Genomic DNA, 18,942 nt, shown 5'->3' with positions numbered 1-18,942 from the left:
CATCCGTCACGGACGAACAGAAACTGAGTCTTCGCCACGCACGGATGAGCCATCGTATTTCTGTCCAGCTCGACGGCGCCGCGTCCTATACAGAGGCTCTCGCACTACTCGAACGCATATATGTACGGCCCGTCAACGAGGTCTACGCGTGACACATCTTCACCACTCACCTCCAGCGCCCCGGGGAGTCGCTAGATGACTACCTACGCGACCTCAAAGCCCTCGCGCGCAACTGTAACTACCAGGCCATTACGGCTCCTCAGCATATGGAGCTCGCTATCCGAGACGTTTACGTGGAGGGGGTCCGATCGAACTATGTAAGACAGCGCCTGCTCGAAAAAGGGGCCCAGGACCTGGAGGACACGGTAACATTAGCTACCTCTCTGGAGGTCGCGTTTCAGAGACTTACTGCGTTCCCCGCCGACCACGCGACCCCCTCGTGAGCCCCCGACCAGAGACTACCCCAGACTTGTGCCACGCGGCCCCCCGCCCATCATGGGGGGCTGCCCTTCTATTTTTACGGTCAGTCCCAACACCCCCGACAGCACTGCCCTGCCCGCAACGCGAACTGTAGTAACTGCGGGCGAAAAGGACACTTCGCCAAGGTCTGCCTGGCCAGGTCTAAAAACTCGAACTCACAGACCCAATCCACAGACCCAGCAAAGTGGCAGCGTGTCTGCCGACTCCTCCTCCGCACAACACATGCGACTCATGGGGGCCGCCATCTTGGCCATCCTCCCCCACGCGGCCGGCCACGTGCGATCCATGGGGGCCGCCATCTTGGACACCATCGTCCTCACCGCCCGCCACACTTTTTTAAAAATATATTTTATTCAAGATTTTTGGCCAAACATAACAATACGTAGTGTTTCTTTTACACAACAATAAAGCAATATAAATAACAGTGGCCAGTTTTAAACAAATAAATATATAATATATAAACAAAAACAAAACTTAATGGCAACTGCCTTGTGCAAAATAAATACTCTCCAAAAATACAATCCAACAATCCAATATACAATTACCTATAACAAATACCTATACATATTATACATATACAATAACATCTCTGAGAGTCCGTTCGATTCCTCCCCCCCCCCCCCCCCCCCCCCCCTGGGTTGCTGCTGTTGTCTACTTCTTTTCCATTCCCTCTATCTTTCTGTGAGGTAATCGACAAACGGTTGCCACTGCCAGGTGAACCCCTGAGCCGAACCCCTTAACACAAACTTAATCCGTTCTAACTTCATAAATCCTGCCATGTCGTTTATCCAGGTCTCCACACCCGGGGGTTTGCCTTCCTTCCACATTAACAATATCCTGCGCCGGGCTACTAGGGACGCAAAGGCCAACACGTCAGCCTCTCGCCTCCTGCACTCTCGGCTCTTCTGAAACCCCAAATATAGCCAACCCCCAGCTTGGTTCGACCTGGACCCCCACCACCTTCTAAAGCACCTTTGCCACCCCCACCCAGAACCCCTGTAGTGCCGGGCATGACCAGAACATGTGGGTGTGATTCGCTGGGCCTCTCGAGCATCTCGCACACCTATCCTCTACCTCAAAAAATTTACTAAGCCGTGCTCCAGTCATATGCGCCCTGTGTAACACCTTAAATTGTATCAGGCTTAGCCTGGCACACGAGGACGATGAGTTTACCCTACGTATGGCATCAGCCCACAGCCCCTCCTCAATCTCCTCCCCCAGTTCTTCTTCCCATTTCCCTTTCAGCTCATCTACCATGATCTCCCCCTCGTCCCTCATTTCCCTGTATATGTCCGACACCTTACCATCCCCCACCCATGTCTCTGAGATCACTCTATCCTGCACCTCCTGCGTCGGGAGCTGCGGGAATTCCCTCACCTGTTGCCTCGCAAAAGCCCTCAATTGCATGTACCGAAATGCATTCCCTTGGGGCAACCCATATTTTTCCGTCAGCGCGCCCAGACTCGCAAACGTCCCATCTACAAACAGATCTCTCAGTTGTACTACTCCAGCTCTTTGCCATGCTCCAAATCCCCCATCCATTCTCCCCGGAACGAACCTATGATTGTTTCTTTTCGGGGACCGCACCGAAGCTCCCGTCCTTCCCCTATGCCGTCTCCGCTGCCCCCAAATTTTCAATGTAGCCACCACCACCGGGCTTGTGGTGTATTTCTTTGGTGAGAACGCCAACGGTGCCGTCACCATAGCTTGTAGGCTAGTTCCCCTGCAGGACGCCCTCTCCAATCTCTTCCACGCCGCTCCCTCCCCTTCTCCCATCCACTTACACACCATTGAAACATTGGCGGCCCAGTAGTACTCACTTAAGCTCGGTAGTGCCAGCCCCCCCGTCCCTACTACGCTGCAAGAATCCCCTCCTCACTCTCGGGGTCTTCCCAGCCCACACAAAACTCATAATACTCTTCTCGATTCTTTTGAAAAAAGCCTTCATGATCACCACCGGGAGGCACTGAAACACAAAAAGGAATCTCGGGAGGACCACCATTTTAACCGCCTGCACCCTACCTGCCAATGACAGGGACACCATGTCCCATCTCTTGAAGTCCTCCTCCATCTGTTCCACCAACCGCGTTAAATTAAGCCTGTGTAATGTACCCCAATTCTTGGCTATCTGGATCCCCAAGTACCGGAAGTCCCTTGTTACCTTCCTCAACGGTAAATCCTCTATCTCTCTGCTCTGCTCCCCTGGATGCACCACAAACAACTCACTTTTCCCCATGTTCAGTTTATACCCTGAAAAATCCCCAAACTCCCCAAGTATCCGCATTATCTCTGGCATCCCCTCCGCCGGGTCCGCCACATATAGCAACAAATCATGCGCATACAGAGATACCCGGTGTTCTTCTCCCCCCCTGAGTACTCCCCTCCACTTCCTGGAACCCCTCAATGCTATGGCCAGGGGTTCAATCGCCAGTGCAAACAATAAAGGGGACAGAGGACATCCCTGCCTCGTCCCTCTATGGAGCCGAAAATAGTTAGACCCCCGTCCATTCGTGACCACGCTCGCCATCGGGGCCCTATACAGCAACTGTACCCACCTGATATACCCATCCCCAAAATCAAATCTCCTCAGCACCTCCCACAAATAATCCCACTCCACTCTATCAAATGCTTTCTCGGCATCCATCGCCACCACTATCTCCGCTTCCCCCTCTGGTGGGGGCATCATCATTACCCCTAGCAGCCTCCGTATATTTGTATTCAGCTGTCTCCCCTTCACAAACCCAGTTTGGTCCTCATGAACCACCCCCCGGGACACAATCCTCTATCCTCATTGCCATTACCTTGGCCAGAATCTTAGCGTCCACATTCAGGAGGGAAATGGGCCTGTAGGACCCGCATTGCTGCGGGTCTTTTTCCTTCTTTAGGAGGAGCGATATCGTTGCCTCTGACAAAGTCGGGGGCAGCTGCCCCCTTTCCCTCGTCTCATTCAAGGTTCTCATCAGTAGCGGGGCCAGCAAGTCCATATATTTCCTATAGAATTCAACTGGGAATCCGTCTGGTCCCGGGGCCTTCCCCGCCTGCATGCTCCCAATCCCTTACACCACTGCCTCCCTCTCAATCTGTGCTCCCAGTCCCACCCTCTCCTGCTCCTCCACCTTAGGAAATTCCAGCTGATCCAGAAAGCACATCATTCTCTCCTTCCCATCCGGGGGCTGAGCTTCATATAATCTTTCATAAAATGCCTTGAACACTCCATTCACTCTCTCCGCTCCCCGCTCCATCTCTCCCTCCTCATCTCTCACCCCCCCTATCTCCCTCGCTGCTCCCCTTTTCCTCAGTTGGTGGGCCAGCAACCTGCTCGCCTTCTCCCCGTATTCATACTGTACACCCTATGCCTTCCTCCATTATGCCTCTGCATTACCCGTAGTCAACAAGTCAAATTCTACATGTAGCCTTTGCCTTTCCCTGTACAGTCCCTCCTCCGGTGCCTCCGCATATTGTCTGTCCACCCTCAGAAGTTCTTTCAACAACCGCTCCCTTTCCCTACCCTCCTGCTTTCCTTTATGTGCCCTAATAGATATCAGCTCCCCTCTAACCGCTGCCTTCAGCGCCTCCCAGACCACTCCCACCTGTACCTCCCCATTATCATTGAGTTCCAAGTACCTTTCAATACACCCCCTCACCCTTAAGCACACACCCTCATCTGCCAATAATCCCATGTCCATTCTCCAGGGTGGGACGCTGTTGTTTTTCTTCCCCTATCTCCAGGTCCACCCAATGTGGAGATGGCTATAGCCGTGTACTCCGTCCCCGTCACCTTTGGGATGTGCCCTTCCCAAAACAAAAAAATCTATTCGTGAATAAACTTTGTGGACATAGGAGAAAAACGAAAACGCCTTACTCCTAGGTCTACTAAATCTCCAGGGGTCTACTCCTCCCATCTGCTCCATAAAGTCCTTAAGCACCCTAGCTGCAGCTGGCCTCCTTCCGGTCCTGGACCTCGATCTGTCCAGCCCTGGGTCCAGCACTGTATTAAAATCTCCACCCATTACCAACTTCCCCACTTCTAGGTCCGGGATTCGTCCTAACATACGCCTCATAAAGTTGGCATCATCCCAGTTCGGGGCATACACGTTCACTAATACCACCCACCGCCTCCCCTTGCAATTTGCCACTCACCATCACGTATCTGCCCCCACTATCCGCCACTATAGTCTTTGCCTCAAACATTACCCCCTTCCCCACTAGTATGGCCACCCCCCTGTTTTTTGCGTCTAGCCCCGAATGAAACACCTGCCCCACCCATCCTTTGCGTAGTCTGACCTGGTCTATCAGCTTCAGATGCGTCTCCTGAAGCATAGCCACATCTGCCTTAAGTTTCTTTAGGTGTGCGAGTACCCGTGCCCTCTTAATCGGCCCGTTCAGCCCTCTCACATTCCACGTGATCAACCGGGTTGGGGGGCTCTTTACCCCCCCCCCCTTGACGACTAGCCATCTCCTTTTTCAATCCAGCTCCTCACTCGGTTCCCACGTAGCCGTATCTCCCCCAAGCGGCGCCCCCCCCCCCCCCCCCCCCCCGTGACCTCGGCTCACACTGTGCGAGGCCCCCTCCTTCCTGCTTCCCTGTTCCCGCCGTGATTACCATAGCGCGGGAACAAAGCCCCCAATGGCCGGCGCCCTCAGCTCCTCATTCCCCCCCCACAGTTACAGGGTCGCAGGATTAACAACTTGGGAAGTCATCTCTTCCCTCTTTTCTCCCCCTTCATCCCACATATTCACCCCCCCACTTTGTCCCAAACGTTCTTTTTATGGCCCGCTCACTCCAGTTTCTCCTCGAAAATAAATGTCCACGCCTCATCTGCCGTTTCGAAGTAGTGGTGTTTCCCTTGATGTGTGACCCACAGTCTTGCCGGTTGCAGCATTCCAAATTTAATCTTCAGTTTGTGCAGCACCGCCTTGGCCCGATTAAAGCTTGCCCTCCTTCTCGCCACCTCCGCACTCCAATCTTGATATACGCGGATCACCGCGTTCTCCCACCTACTGCTCAGAGTTTTCTTTGCCCATCTGAGGACCATCTCTCTGTCCTTGTATCGGAGAAATCTCACCACTATGGCTCGAGGAATTTTTCCAGCCCTCGGTCTTCGCGCCATAACTAGATAGGCTCCCTCCACCTCCAGCGGACCCGTCAGGGCCTCCGATCCCATTAACGAGTGCAGCATCGTGCTCACATATGCCCCGACGTCCGCCCCTTCTACACCTTCGGGAAGACCAAGAATCCTTAAATTCTTCCTCCTCGCATTATTCTCCAGCACCTCCAGCCTTTCCACACACCTTTTGTGTTGTGCCTCGTGCATCTCCGTTTTCACCACCAGGCCCTGTATGTCGTCCTCATTCTCAGCAGTCTTTGCCTTCACGACCCGAAGCTCCTGTTCCTGGGTCTTTTGCTCCTCCTTTAGCCCCTCAATCGCTTGTAATATCGGGGCCAACAGCTCCTTCTTCATCTCCTTTTTGAGTTCTTCCACGCAACGCTGCAGGAACTCTTGTTGGTCAGGGCCCCATATTAAACTGCCTCCTTCCGACGCCATCTTGCTTTGTGCCTGCCTTCCTGGCCGCTGCTCTAGAGGATCCACCACAATCTGGCCACTTTCCTCTTTTTTCCATCCGTGTCCAGGGGGGATTCCCTTCTGGATTACAGCACAGTGTTTTTTGCCGTTAAAATTGCCGTTGGGGCTCCTATCAAGAGCCCAAAAGTCCGTTCCACCGGGAGCTGCCGAAACGTGCGACCTAGCTGGTCATCGCCGCACCCGGAAGTCACCGCCCACCACACTTGACCAACGGGGGCCGTCATCTGCTACACCGGCCGAGATGTACGAACGACATGGACAGCAGCCATCGCGGGGCCACCCCAGCACCTCCGATCACGCCGCCGGCTACCCCCAGCTCAGCACAGTCACCCTGGACCAGTCGCGACCGAAGCACCTCCGGAGCTCCATGATGGCCGTCCGGGTAAACGGGTACGTGACACCTTGCCTTTTCGACTCCGGGAGCACAGAGAGCTTCATTCACCCGGACATGGTAAGACGTTGTTTGTTCCCAATATTCCCGACGCGACAAACTATCTCCCTCGCCTCTGGGTCGCACTCGGTGCAAATCCAAGGGTGCCAGGGCGCTGAGAACACTCATTTTAAACTATATGTGCTCCCAGACCTCTGTGCTCCTCTCCTCTTCGGACACGATTTTCAGTGCAACCTCAGGAGCCTAACTCTTAAATTCGGGGGGCCCCTGCCCCCACTCACCATATGCAGCCTCGCGACCCTAAAAACCGACCCTCCACCCCCCTCTTTGCGAACCTCACCGCCGATTGTAAGCCAATAGCCTTACCGGTCACAGGCAGGCCAGGCTCAGTTGTAAACTGATTAAAACCAGTTTACTTCTCAACGTATCTCTCAGTGAATTGATGCGTCGCATCACCAGCCGGGAATCGAACCTGGGACCCTGGAGCTGTGAATCAACTGCGCTAACCACTATAGAACATAGAACAATACAGCGCAGTACAGGCCCTTCGGCCCACGATGTTGCACCGAAACGAAAGCCATCTAACCTACACTATGCCATTATCATCCATATGTTTATCCAATAAACTTTTAAATGCCCTCAATGTTGGCGAGTTCACTACTGTAGCAGGTAGGGCATTCCACGGCCTCACTACTCTTTGCGTAAAGAACCTACCTCTGACCTCTGTCCTATATCTATTACCCCTCAGTTTAAAGTTATGTCCCCTCGTGCCAGCCATTTCCATCCGCGGGAGAAGGCTCTCACTGTCCACCCTATCCAACCCCCTGATCATTTTGTATGCCTCTATTAAGTCTCCTCTTAACCTTCTTCTCTCCAACGAAAACAACCTCAAGTCCATCAGCCTTTCCTCATAAGATTTTCCCTCCATACCAGGCAACATCCTGGTAAATCTCCTCTGCACCCGCTCCAAAGCCTCCACGTCCTTCCTATAATGCGGTGACCAGAACTGTACGCAATACTCCAAATGCGGCCATATCAGAGTTCTGTACAGCTGCAACATGACCTCCCGACTCCGGAACTCAATCCTCTACCAATAAAGGCCACACTCCATAGGCCTTCTTCACAACCCTATCAACCTGGGTGGCAACTTTCAGGGATCTATGTACATGGACACCTAGATCCCTCTGCTCATCCACACTTTCAAGAACTTTACCATTAGCCAAATATTCCGCATTCCTGTTATTCCTTCCAAAGTGAATCACCTCACACTTCTCTACATTAAACTCCATTTGCCACCTCTCAGCCCAGCTCTGCAGCTTATCTATATCCCTCTGTAACCTGCTACATCCAATGCTACCGTGCCAGCCTTTGCGGATGTCACGGTACTAAAAACGAGGGTGGTGCCGAGTCCAGGGGTGGCGATTTTTGGAGTGTCGGTGGACACTCCAAAAATCCCCGGGAGGGCAGGGGATGAGAGAGGCTGATGTTTTAGCCTTTGCCTCCTTGGTAGCCCGGAGACAGATATTACTGGCGTGGAGGGACTCAAAGCCTCCGAAATCAGGGGTATTGGTTAGCGACATGGCTGGGTTTCTGAGGCTTGAGAAAATTAAGTTTGCCCTGAGAGGATCAACGTTAGGGTTCGTTCGGACGTGGAAGCTGTTTATCGACTTCTTCGGCGAAAACTAAACAGATTCAATAAGGGGGCGAGTTAGGCTATTTTCTGATTGGACTAGGTGGGAACAGTGGGAGATGGAGGGATGTGTTACGCACTTAACTATGTTTACATTTGTAGTTGTATCTTTTATTGTTATAAAACCATAAATGTCTTAATAAAACGTTTGTAAAAAAAAAGTTATATAAATACAAGTCTTCATTTTAGTGAAAAAACCGGCAGGGCAATGGAGAAAGAGCAGGGCAATGAGATTAATTAGCTGGCTCTCTGAGCCAACTGCCCTCGTTCTGCACTGTATCATTCTATAATTCTATGTTAAAATTCATCATAAAATTTACTTGAAGGCGACTTCGGGCTTATCAGCCCGATCGAAGGAGAACTCCATTTTCTTTCCTCATGGTTTTTTTTCCTCATTTTTCTTTTAACACGTTTTGTTTTTCTTGGTTCTCTTCTCTTTTTTGTTTTTTTGGGGGTGGTTCTCTTTTCTTTTCCCTTCTCCTTGGGGGTGTCTTTTTTTTCCTCGCTCTCCTCCCACGGAACGGTGAAACGATCATCCTTTTTTAAAAAAAAACTCGCCAAAACTCCCACCGATTTGTTCCCCGAACGTGAAGAACACGGCAGACGAAAGGAGAAAGAAAATGACGGGAAAAGGCCAGGCCAGGGGCCGCACGGATACAAGACGTGGAAGGGGTCTGGAGCGGAGGCAATCAGACAAGTGGACCAGCGCACGAGGCGGCAGAGCGCAAGTCTCGCCGGAGCGAAAAGGGCAGAGCAGCCCTCACTGGGAGGGCGCTGGACGGCGGCATCCCTCTCAGAGGCACTGAATGAGCACCGTCAAGAATTAAAACGGGAGACTTCCGGTGACGGCAATGTGTTGAGCGGACGCACATCAGGTGGCTCTCCCCCCAATCGAACACAACATAGTTAATTTATTGGAAGTTTCCGGGGCGGGGAGGGAAGAAGGAAGGACAGGGGGCAAAAAAAAATGGAGTGGAGCCAGAGGGGGGGGGAAAGACAAGGGAACACAAACTGGAAGGAGAGCACGGGAAATGACAACGACCATAACGAACACAGAAGGGCAACTGAGAGTAAGAAAGTACAGGAGGAAGGAACGACGGACGGCCGAAGCGGAGGGAAACACACAACAGCAAAAACCGATCAGAAGCAAGCAACGTCAGGGGAGTCGCCCAGGTGCACCCCCCATCCAGTTTTATTTTGTATTGCTGGTGTTGTATGTACACTCTTTGTTTAAAAAAAAACAGGAGTAAAGGCGGGGGGAGGGGGAGGAGAGAGCCCAAAGACATGTGTAATGTAACTGTCTCTCCAGTGCTTCTATGTATATACACTTCCCCAGTTTGTACTTTCCCACCCATTGGTTTTTTTATTCATGTGGTTTGTTATTTATGTAGTGTTTTTGTTTTTATTATCCTCTTTTTTTTTTTCTCTTTGTGAACACTTGTAAATATACCATGTGCAAAAAAACACCCAATTTATTGGAAATTTCGGTTACCATGTGCAAAAAAACACCCAATTTATTGGAAATTTCGGTCGAAAATCCACCCGAATACAAAGGACACAGGAGAAGAACATGCCTGGCAACAATAGACCGAGGGTACGTCGAGATATCAGGAGTAGCAGCGAAGGAAAGGGGCAGGAACAGCAGGCGAGCAGACAGGTGGCCCCACGAGGCGAGGCGGAGACTCAGGCGAACCAGGAGGGGGAAAGGTTGGCGAACCGAACAGCAGAGCAGGAGGCGACCATCCCCCCCCAGAGGGGGAATCCTCGGGTCCACAGGCCGTGGATGTACAACCGTTACGCCGTTCATCACGGAAGCGCCGATCTCCGTCTCGTTCCACGCCACCTGATCCAGCGCCGCGTGCAAATGGTGTCCGGCCTGCGGCAAAACGAGTCCGACGCCCTCCTTTGCCAGGGTCTTTGGTGGATTCCTTGGACTTTGGGGGGGGGAGGGATGTTATAACCTGCCTGCTTACCATTGGCTGGGGACTAATGACAATCCCACAATCCTGTGGGAGTATGAGCTTCCCCAATGAGGGGGGTGGAGAAACCATTAGTAAACCCCATGTATAAATAAAGCTGACCAGTTTGGAACCAGCAGGAAGGAGTGTGCAGCAAGGGAAGTTGCTGCTGCTATATATATATATATATGTTATTGTAAATAAATGTTATTACTTTGTATCCTTAAAACTCGTGCTGGATTCTTCGTGGCCCTTACAAAAAGAATGTAAAAAGCATTAGCCTACTTAGATGATCTGTAAAAAGGAGAGAATAGGAGAGGGGAGTAAAGAGCCCTCCCGTCCGGTTATATTTCCTAGAGCCTATGTGTTTTGCTTTTGCTTTGCAAGGTCATTTATATTTGTAAAAAAATATTTTTTACTTGAAGGCCGATTCCTGTATTCATTAATTGAGTGCAGTGATTTTACAAGAGAATGTACAATCAAACTAGTTAAAACAGTAAATGCTGTAAAAACTCAGCAGGTCTGGCAGCATCTGTGGAGAGAGAAACAAAGTTAACAAGTCACAGAATTACTATGGCGCAGGTCATTTGGGCCATCCTTTCTGCACCAGCTCTCCAAATGATGCATTCTCTAGGTCAATACCTCTGTCAATCAGAATTCACTCACCAACCAATCAGCACTCTCTTCTCAAGCAATATAAATTGTTGTTTCATTTACAATTGGTAGTCTTGCTTTTGTCCTCACGAGTGCGAGGCAAAAGCTTCAACAGCGTGTCTCCTTTTTTCAGGAACACACATTCTGACAAGTGAATACATGCTCGATTTATGGTTTGCATCAATGTTCCACCAATAATTTTCAACATTAAAAACTAAACTTGAAACATCACAAAAGTAAGGAAAACAAGATGATTGGTTGTGCTTTAACTGTAAATTATTTGTTTAGCACGTTTGAAATTGTTTGGTCATTCACAATAAAATGTTTGATGGTGCTTTGAGAACTTGCACAAAACATACCTGGTAATGTTTAATAATTTCTTCCGAACTTCTTCAAGTTCCTTTTGTGCATCCTTGACTTGTGTCTTTTTAATTAACAACTTGTTATTGAGATCGCGCTGTATCACCATAGCTTCATCTACGGTTCGCATTAACTGCGTTTCCTCCTGTTATTTAGAATAGAAAACTGCAGTTTATATCGGCTGAGAGGAGCTTCTATTCACAAATAGGGATATCAAGAGGTAAATGTAAGTGGCAATATGGACTACAAAATGCATCATGCAAGCAAGTTAGAGCATCAATGGGGGCTAAACTACAACAAATTTTTGATTTCAGCTATGCTACTGTGGGAAAAGGTGTTACGTGAAAGCCACATAACTAGATAGGGAAGGTCTCACACAGTCCCCTAACCATGGAATTGTTATAGGCCTCCCTGTAATTAGCTTCAGAGTAGTAATTACCGAAGTTGGCAACAGATATCTATGAGCAAGAGCCGGAGAAGCAAAATGTAGAAAGGATAAGAAAGCACATTTTTAACCTTTTTAAAGTTGAAAGCATTACTGGATGACACTGACCAGTTATTAAATATTAAAATCATAACATTCCGTTTCAAACTGTTTCAAAAACTTGTATGTTAACTTGATCCCATGAATAATCCCAATGCAAGTGTCCACATTTACCTGCAATATTTGTTACATCTACTTTTCACAACTCTCAAGACCCTAACACACTTCAACCACAGAAAGGAGCTAAATTAGATAGCCTCCAAAACTGGGCGTGGGGATCCCGATGTGCAATTAATCAGCAACTACTAAATAGGTGCAGGGAACACAGAAACTTTATATTGCTTGCTGGTTCAGATCGTGACATGCATCCCAGCACCACATGCGCTGTTTAAGTGGTTGCATGTCTCAGCAGGGGCACCACATTTGTGAGATTAGCACTAAAGGGCCATTTGAACTACTTAAAGGCAAATTTAATTCTGGCTGTAGCAAGAGCTGAAACACTTTAAAGAATGGAAGACCAGGAAGAAGCTGTAAAGATCGCACAATAGGTCAGAGAGTTCCCCCAAGGTTCTCGGATACAACGCTGGAAGTATTAGTGCACAAGGCAGATGCGCTTCCCTCACTGGGTCAAGATTCTGAGAAAGCAGTGGGAAACGGTAGCCATTGCAGTCAATGCGAACATTCTAGCCCCAAGGATGATGTAGTGTCAAAATAAATTTAATGACAGAAATTTTCCAGGCCTCTCTGAACACAGGATTAGTCTTGGGGAACTGGAAGATTGCAAATGTGATGCCATTGTTTAAGAAAGGGGCAACGGATAACCCAGGAAACTACAGACCTGTCAGTTTGACATCAATAGTGGGAAAACTGATGGAGGCCTTCGCACGGGATGAGATAAAAAACACTTAGAGAAAAATAAGTTTACTAGACAGTCAGTGGCTTTGTCAAGGGCATCCGTTGGATTATCTAACACTGTCGTTTTCTGTGTTCCCCCCCCACAGGAGAAAGCCACGCACAACCGCCGGGAGCGGGGGAAGACAGGAGGGGGAACCTCCGGACCTGCAGCCGCTGACCGCGGCAGAGTAGATGGCCCTGGACGTGGTTGGCGGCCTGGAGGAAAGGGAGGTCGCCATGGTGGAGGTTGGTCATGGGTGAGGAAGTGAGACCCTGCTGAGTTGCGGTTCCTGGTGGTGTCAACCCGCCACCCATCCCCCCCAACACAACCTACCCACCACCCTCACCACCACACCACGCTCACACCTATACCAACACCTTTGGCCCGCAGTCTAATGATGCGTCTTATCTTATGTCTTGCAGGACCTGCTGGAGATGGGATGGGTCCATCTGGCATCCCCGCCCCCAGCCAGGGCCACAGCCGGAGCCCCACCTTGAGCCGAGCAGTGATGGGAGCAGCTCGGACTCCAGCCCTCCACCCGAGGCTCAGGATACCCCGGAGGTCGGGTCAGTGGATGACACAGATTGTATCATCACAGCTATCTCCAACAACCTCCACCATCCCAGAGACTCTCACCTCGGTTGGGCACTTTAGCGAAGAGGCTCCTGGGACACTCTCCGGTGCTCACCACATAGTTGATTCGGTACAGCAGGTGGAGGTACGAACACCCGAGGGGGCAGACGGTCGGAGGGTAGGCCGACCCCAAACTAGCTGCCATCCCGACAGGTCTCGGAACAGACAGTCCGATCGATTATGGAGATGCAGTCGCAGAGCCAGGGACTACATCATAATTATTATTGTCACAAGTAGGTTTACATTAACACTGCAATGAAGATACTGTGAAAAGCCCCTAGTCCCCACATTCCGGCGCCTGTTCGGGTATACAGAGGGAGAATTCAGAATGCCCAATTCACCTAACAGCACGTCTTTCAGGACTTGTGGGAGGAAACCGGAGCGCCCAGAGGAAACCCACGCATGAGGGATTGTCGGCAAGCATCCAGAACCTGCAGGCGCATTTGGAGCAGTCCAACCATGTGCAGCATGCATCCCGCTGATCACCCCCTGGATCCGGCGCATCCTTGCGATGGCAGCGAACCCCACTGCCCCGGCATCCTGGTGGGCTCAGTCCACACTGAAATGAATTTATTGATCCGCCTGGGCATATAGAGCCTCCATGACGGCACGGATTAACTTGCGCACCGAGGTATGTGAGATCCCGGACAGGTCCCCACTCGGCGCCTGGAAGGACACTTTGCATAAACTTCCAGGGCGACCATCATCTTGACGGACACCAGGAGAGGGTGTCCTCCCCCATACCCCCATGGTGCCAGGTGTGCCATCATCTGGCAGATATGTCGCACTGTATCCTCGCTCAGCCGGACTCTTCGACGTCATGCCCGTTCCAGCAGGCCCTCGAATGACAGGCGGTGCCGGTACACACAATGCCTCATCTGGAGCCTCCTTGGCACCTCCTCTTCCTTGGCCCGTTTGGCAGCCGGCCCCCCAACCTGGGTGGCTGCCACCTACCTCTCTGTGGCACGCTTTGTTGCTGCAGCTTCCTCCTCCTCAAGCAGCACCCACTCGTACAGCCGCAGGGTATCCCCCAGGGCTGCGACGACAAGCAGGAAGGCCAGCATTGTTAGTTGTATTCCAATATCCATTGTCTGCAGGTGGTGAAAGGCCAACATGTTAGCATGGTGTGTATCCCCGTGCCCAGCCAGGTCCATCGGACTAGATGGGTGGCCCAGTTGGCACTGCGGGCTCTTCACCCGCATGTCTCTCACCCCCCAATCTCTGCAACCCTGGCCCTGTCCCAGGGATACCGTTGGCTGGCACTGCCCACACCAGGGGCTACTGTGGGAGTTGCACTAGGTGGGCTGTTGGGTAGATTTGGGGGGGGGGGGGGGGGGGGGGGGGGGGGGCACCCATACGGCCGGTGTCACTCTGCAGTACCAGGGGCCAAGGTCCTCTCAAATGCACGAACACACGTGCCCTCTTGACCGGCCCATTGAGCCCTCTTACATTCCAGGTGATCAGTCTAGTTGGGGGGTTCATAGCCCCCCCCCTTCGCCGATCAGCCATCCCCTCTCTTGGGCCAGTCGCCAGCAGGCGCCCCACCGGCACGCCCCCAGGCAGCCTCCGCCCCCGACCTCCTCTCTGTCCCTCAGCGAAAGCCCCTCCCTCGTCAGCAGAACATTTTCACCCCCCCCACCCACCCAGTAACAGCACAAAATAAATCAACCCCTTTGATAAGCCTAACATCTGCTCACCCCCCACTACACTTCCGCAAGCTCGCCCGCCCAGCTAGCTTGGTGGCCCTCGCCCCAGACATTCTCCCACCTATTGTTCCTTCCCCACCCTACCCCCTCTCATACATACATATTCAAATGAAAAACAATCCCAACACAATTGCCCGACAGAGAAAAAACAAAGACCTTGAACAAGGAAAAGATCTAGCAGAAAATTCAGCATCTGAACAAACACACCTCCATCCCCCAACAGTGAAAATGCAAATTTTAACTCACTCAGCTCTGCATAATATGCTGTAAAATACGCTCCTTATCCAAATACCTGTGGAATCTCACCACCATTGCACTCGGGGGGTCTCCCATTCGCAGCTTCCTCGCGAGCGCTCTGTGAGCCCAGTCCACCTCCAAGGGTCCGGGGAATGCCCCATCCCCCAACAGCCTCTCGAACATGGTCACTATGTATGCCCCAGTGTCCGCTCCTTCGGATCCCTCCGGGAGCCCAACGATTCTCAAGCTCTGCTGGCGGGACCTGTTCTCTAGATCCTCCACCTTCTCTACGAGCCTTTTCTGCAGTCCCTCAGCATCCCCACCAACTCCACCGCTGTTTGATGTTCCTCCTGGTCAGCCAGCACCTTCTCTACTTTCTGGATCGCCCGATCTTGGGCATCCAATCTAAGCTCCAGCCGCGCAATTGCCTTTTTAAATCAAGTCCAAGCAGTCCTGCTTCTGCTTGGCGAAGCCCTCCTGGATAACTTGCATCAACTGCTCCGTTGACCGCTGGGTCGACAAGCCAGAGATCCGGTCCTCTGCCATGCTGACTCCCGGTGCAGCTTCAGCCCAAGCGTTCTCTGTCCTTCTGTTTCTGCCTTCGTGAGCACTTCTAGTTCTCCTCTCCATGCACCGATGTGGGAAACCTGTACACAATTGCCTATATCGATTTTTCAAATCAAGTCCGGTAAAAAAAAAAAATCGGGGGAAAAGGTCCAAAAGTCCGACCCGAGCGGGAGCCACCAAATGTGCGACATACTCCTTCATAGCAGCCACCGGAAGTCTCATACCGCCTCCGGAAGTCCTCTTCGGAGGTCATTAATTCACTTTCCTCAACTGGCTGTTACCATTGATCCTGTTGGCCACCTCTGTCCAGACCTGCTCCATAGCAAGGTGCTTGGAAAGAGAGTCTCTTCCACTACTAGGATTTCCAGGAAGACCTCAGAAAACTGGGGTCATCTGTGTTGCCACAATCTTTTCCAATGTTCTTCCAACTAAGATATAAAAAAGGGATGCAGTCCCTGTTTAAAGTAAACCAGAATGACATCCTGCCTTTCAAATGTTCATGAGGCCTCCAAGTTAGAACAGCCTGAGGCTCATGCTGACTCTATCCATCCAGTGTTACTGATGACTCCAAGCTTCTCATTTTGAAATTCATCAATAATTTATATCTCTCAAATTTCCTGTTTGCCACCTTCCCTCCCTTGCACTCCCATCACTTCAAAGAAATTAGAGAAACTGAATGAACGCACTTTCATATTACTTCTAAACAAATTTAACTGCTTAATACCTTCTTTAACTTCACTATTTCTTCTTCATCTTTTTGAATTGCTTCCTTCCACTTCTGGATTTTTTGAATATCTTCTTCAATTTGGCTATATGAATATTCCAGCTGGATCATCAGCCTTGTTTTCTGATTCTCAAACTCTGATCTGCAACATAGGGAGAAAATTCTATCAAAATGGTAAAACATAGACCATTGGCTTGTAGATGTGTCTTGTGACCAATCACTGGTACATAGGTAATGCTAATAGGAGCACACTGGGTAAACTGCTGCATTCAACAGCAGGCCAGTAATCTGTGGGAGTGTCTCACTTAGCTATTTTAGAAAATTATCCGTTCTCATTCCAGGCTGATCGTAGCACAGTGGGCTAAACAGCTGACTTGTAAGGCAGAACAAGGCCAGCAGCACGTGTTCAATTCCTGTACCAGCCTCCCTGAACAGGTGCTGGAATGTGGCGACTAGAGGCTTTTCACAGTAACTTCATTGAAGCCTACTTGTGTAAATGAGCGATTATTATTATGTGTGGGAGGGAGTGAGTGTGTGTGTGAGAGAGACACGAGAGTGTATGAGAGAGGGGTGAGAGAGAGAGTGTGAGAGAGAGATCAATGTATGCGAGATAGGAGTGCTTGGGGGGGGGGGGGGGAAAGAGAGGAGTGCTTGTGTAGGGGGAGAGAAGTGCTTATGGGAGTGTGGGGGAAGAGAGAAGTGCTTGTGGGGGAAGAGAGGAATCCTTATGGGGGGGGGAGAGAGGAGTGGGCGAGTGTGCTCGTGCATGTGTGCGCGCGCGCGCACATGTGTGTGTGTATGCGCACATGTGTATGTGTATGAGAGAGTGAATGTATTCGCGCAAATCTGGCTCACTCCCAGTCTCACATGCCAACACGAACTTTCACAGTGGATGAGGATGGGTGAGTGAGCAACCTGAGACTGGGATTGAACCAAAGGCACTCACACACTAACCCTTTCGCACTCAATGGTCATCTTTATTTATTACCCTTTTCTTTGATGATCACTTTAATGCTTCAGCTGTTTTTAATTTTGCTCATTGAATTGTTTCTTTTCATACCACAGCTTTGTTTTAAATTCATGTCTAATAATGTGCCAAACCCTTTTCTTTCCAAAATTGGCTCGTTGAGAAAGAAAAAAATTGAAATGCGGCCCCCCACTGAAAAGGTTGGGCAAGTCTGGTTTGAGGAACATTTATCTTCAGGCATCATGGCCAGGAACACAGCAAACATTATTGATTTTTCAAACTAATTCTTTATTTTGTTATCCTATTATCAAATATAATTCTTTGCAAAAATGTCTGCGATCTGCATAGTGCCCAGTTCAGCTCGAGGCTGTTTTTTCCGGACCTTTTCCCCATTCGGTGGATGGATGTGTGGCTGAAGAAGGTGTAGGGCTGGCCAGAGAGAAGTCTGACTCCACTGGTGGTACTGGTGGATGGATCCACAGACCAGAAGTGGGTCGAGAAGAAGGGAGCAGGAGAATCTTTGTGCGCCACAGCTAAAGATGGCGGAGGTTAAAGGGCCTGCGCTGCCTACCCAATGGTCGATGATGGACCAACTGGTGGGCTTTTTAAACGAGAAGTTCCACCAGCATAGGAGAGAGGCCGATGAGGACCTAACCAAGGCTATAAATCTGCTGAAGTCGGGAATCGATCGAGTGGAGCAGAGGCTGGAGTCACAGGGCCAAGCTATCCGGAAAGAGGTGGTGGATGACCACGAGGAGCAGTTGGCGGCCGAGGTAGGAGTAATGCGGGAGACGCAGAAGCGGCTACAGGAGAAAGTAGAGGACCTTAAGAACCGGTCCCGGAGGCAGAACTTGAGAATTGTAGGGAAGCCTGAAGGCACCGAGGGAGCAGACGCTGCCACGTATGTGGCCAGAATGCTAGAAAAGCTGAAGGGAGAGGGGGCCAAACTGGGATGATGTGGAGCTCATGAGGCGAGTATTGGGGAAGATACTGGACCTGGACTCGCACCAGCTGATTATGAATGGGGACTTTAACACGGTCATTGATCCGGGGTTGGACCGGTCGAGAGTATTGGCGGTGGCGAAGGAGCTGAAGGGAGCACATGGGAGGGGGTGGACACGTGGAGGTGTGGGAGGCCAAGGGCGAAGTAGTTTTCATACTTTTCCCATGTGCATTCTTGGGGTTTACTCTTGGATTGATTTTTTTTGTGGTTAGTAAGTCGTTGCTGGCAGGGGTGGTGGACTCGGGATACTCGGCGATCGTGGTCTCAGACCACGCGCCGCATTGGGTGGACTTGCAAGTGGTTTGAAGGGGGCCCAGTGCCCATAGTGGAGGCTTGAAGGGATTACTAACAGAGGAGTTTGGAGTGTCGGAAGACCTGGTAGCCCGGAGACGGATCCTGTTGGGGTGGAGGGACTCGGAGGCGCCAAAACCGAAGGTGTGGACGAGTGACCTGGGGATTTCCTTAGGCTGAAGAAAATTAAGTTCGCCATGAGGGGGTCGGTAGAAGGGTTTGTCTGGAGGTGGAAACCGTTTATTGACTTCTTCCAGGACAGCTAAGTCAGCAGGGAGCGGGGTTAATAAGAAACGGTGGAGGCAGAGAGGGAAGGC

The 18,942-nt window shown here is 50.8% G+C and overlaps 1 protein-coding gene across 1 annotated transcript in view; it reads right to left on the bottom strand.

Moving 5' to 3' along the window:
- The window catches only part of LOC140396240 (structural maintenance of chromosomes protein 1B-like), a 367,818-nt gene that overhangs the window by 207,486 nt on the left and 141,390 nt on the right, over nt 1–18,942 (bottom strand). The window contains exons 16-17 of the mRNA XM_072484572.1: nt 16,365–16,506; nt 11,118–11,263 (exon numbers count right to left, since the gene is read on the bottom strand). Of these exons, the coding sequence (XP_072340673.1) occupies nt 11,118–11,263; nt 16,365–16,506 (288 nt within the window). The remainder of the gene's footprint in view (nt 1–11,117; nt 11,264–16,364; nt 16,507–18,942) is intronic.

Source organism: Scyliorhinus torazame, chromosome 19 (genome assembly GCF_047496885.1).
Source record: "Scyliorhinus torazame isolate Kashiwa2021f chromosome 19, sScyTor2.1, whole genome shotgun sequence".
In the NCBI taxonomy this organism is placed as follows: Eukaryota; Metazoa; Chordata; class Chondrichthyes; order Carcharhiniformes; family Scyliorhinidae; genus Scyliorhinus; species Scyliorhinus torazame.
The sequence above is the reverse complement of the archived record's forward strand: the minus strand, read 5'-3'. Positions and strand labels throughout refer to the sequence as shown.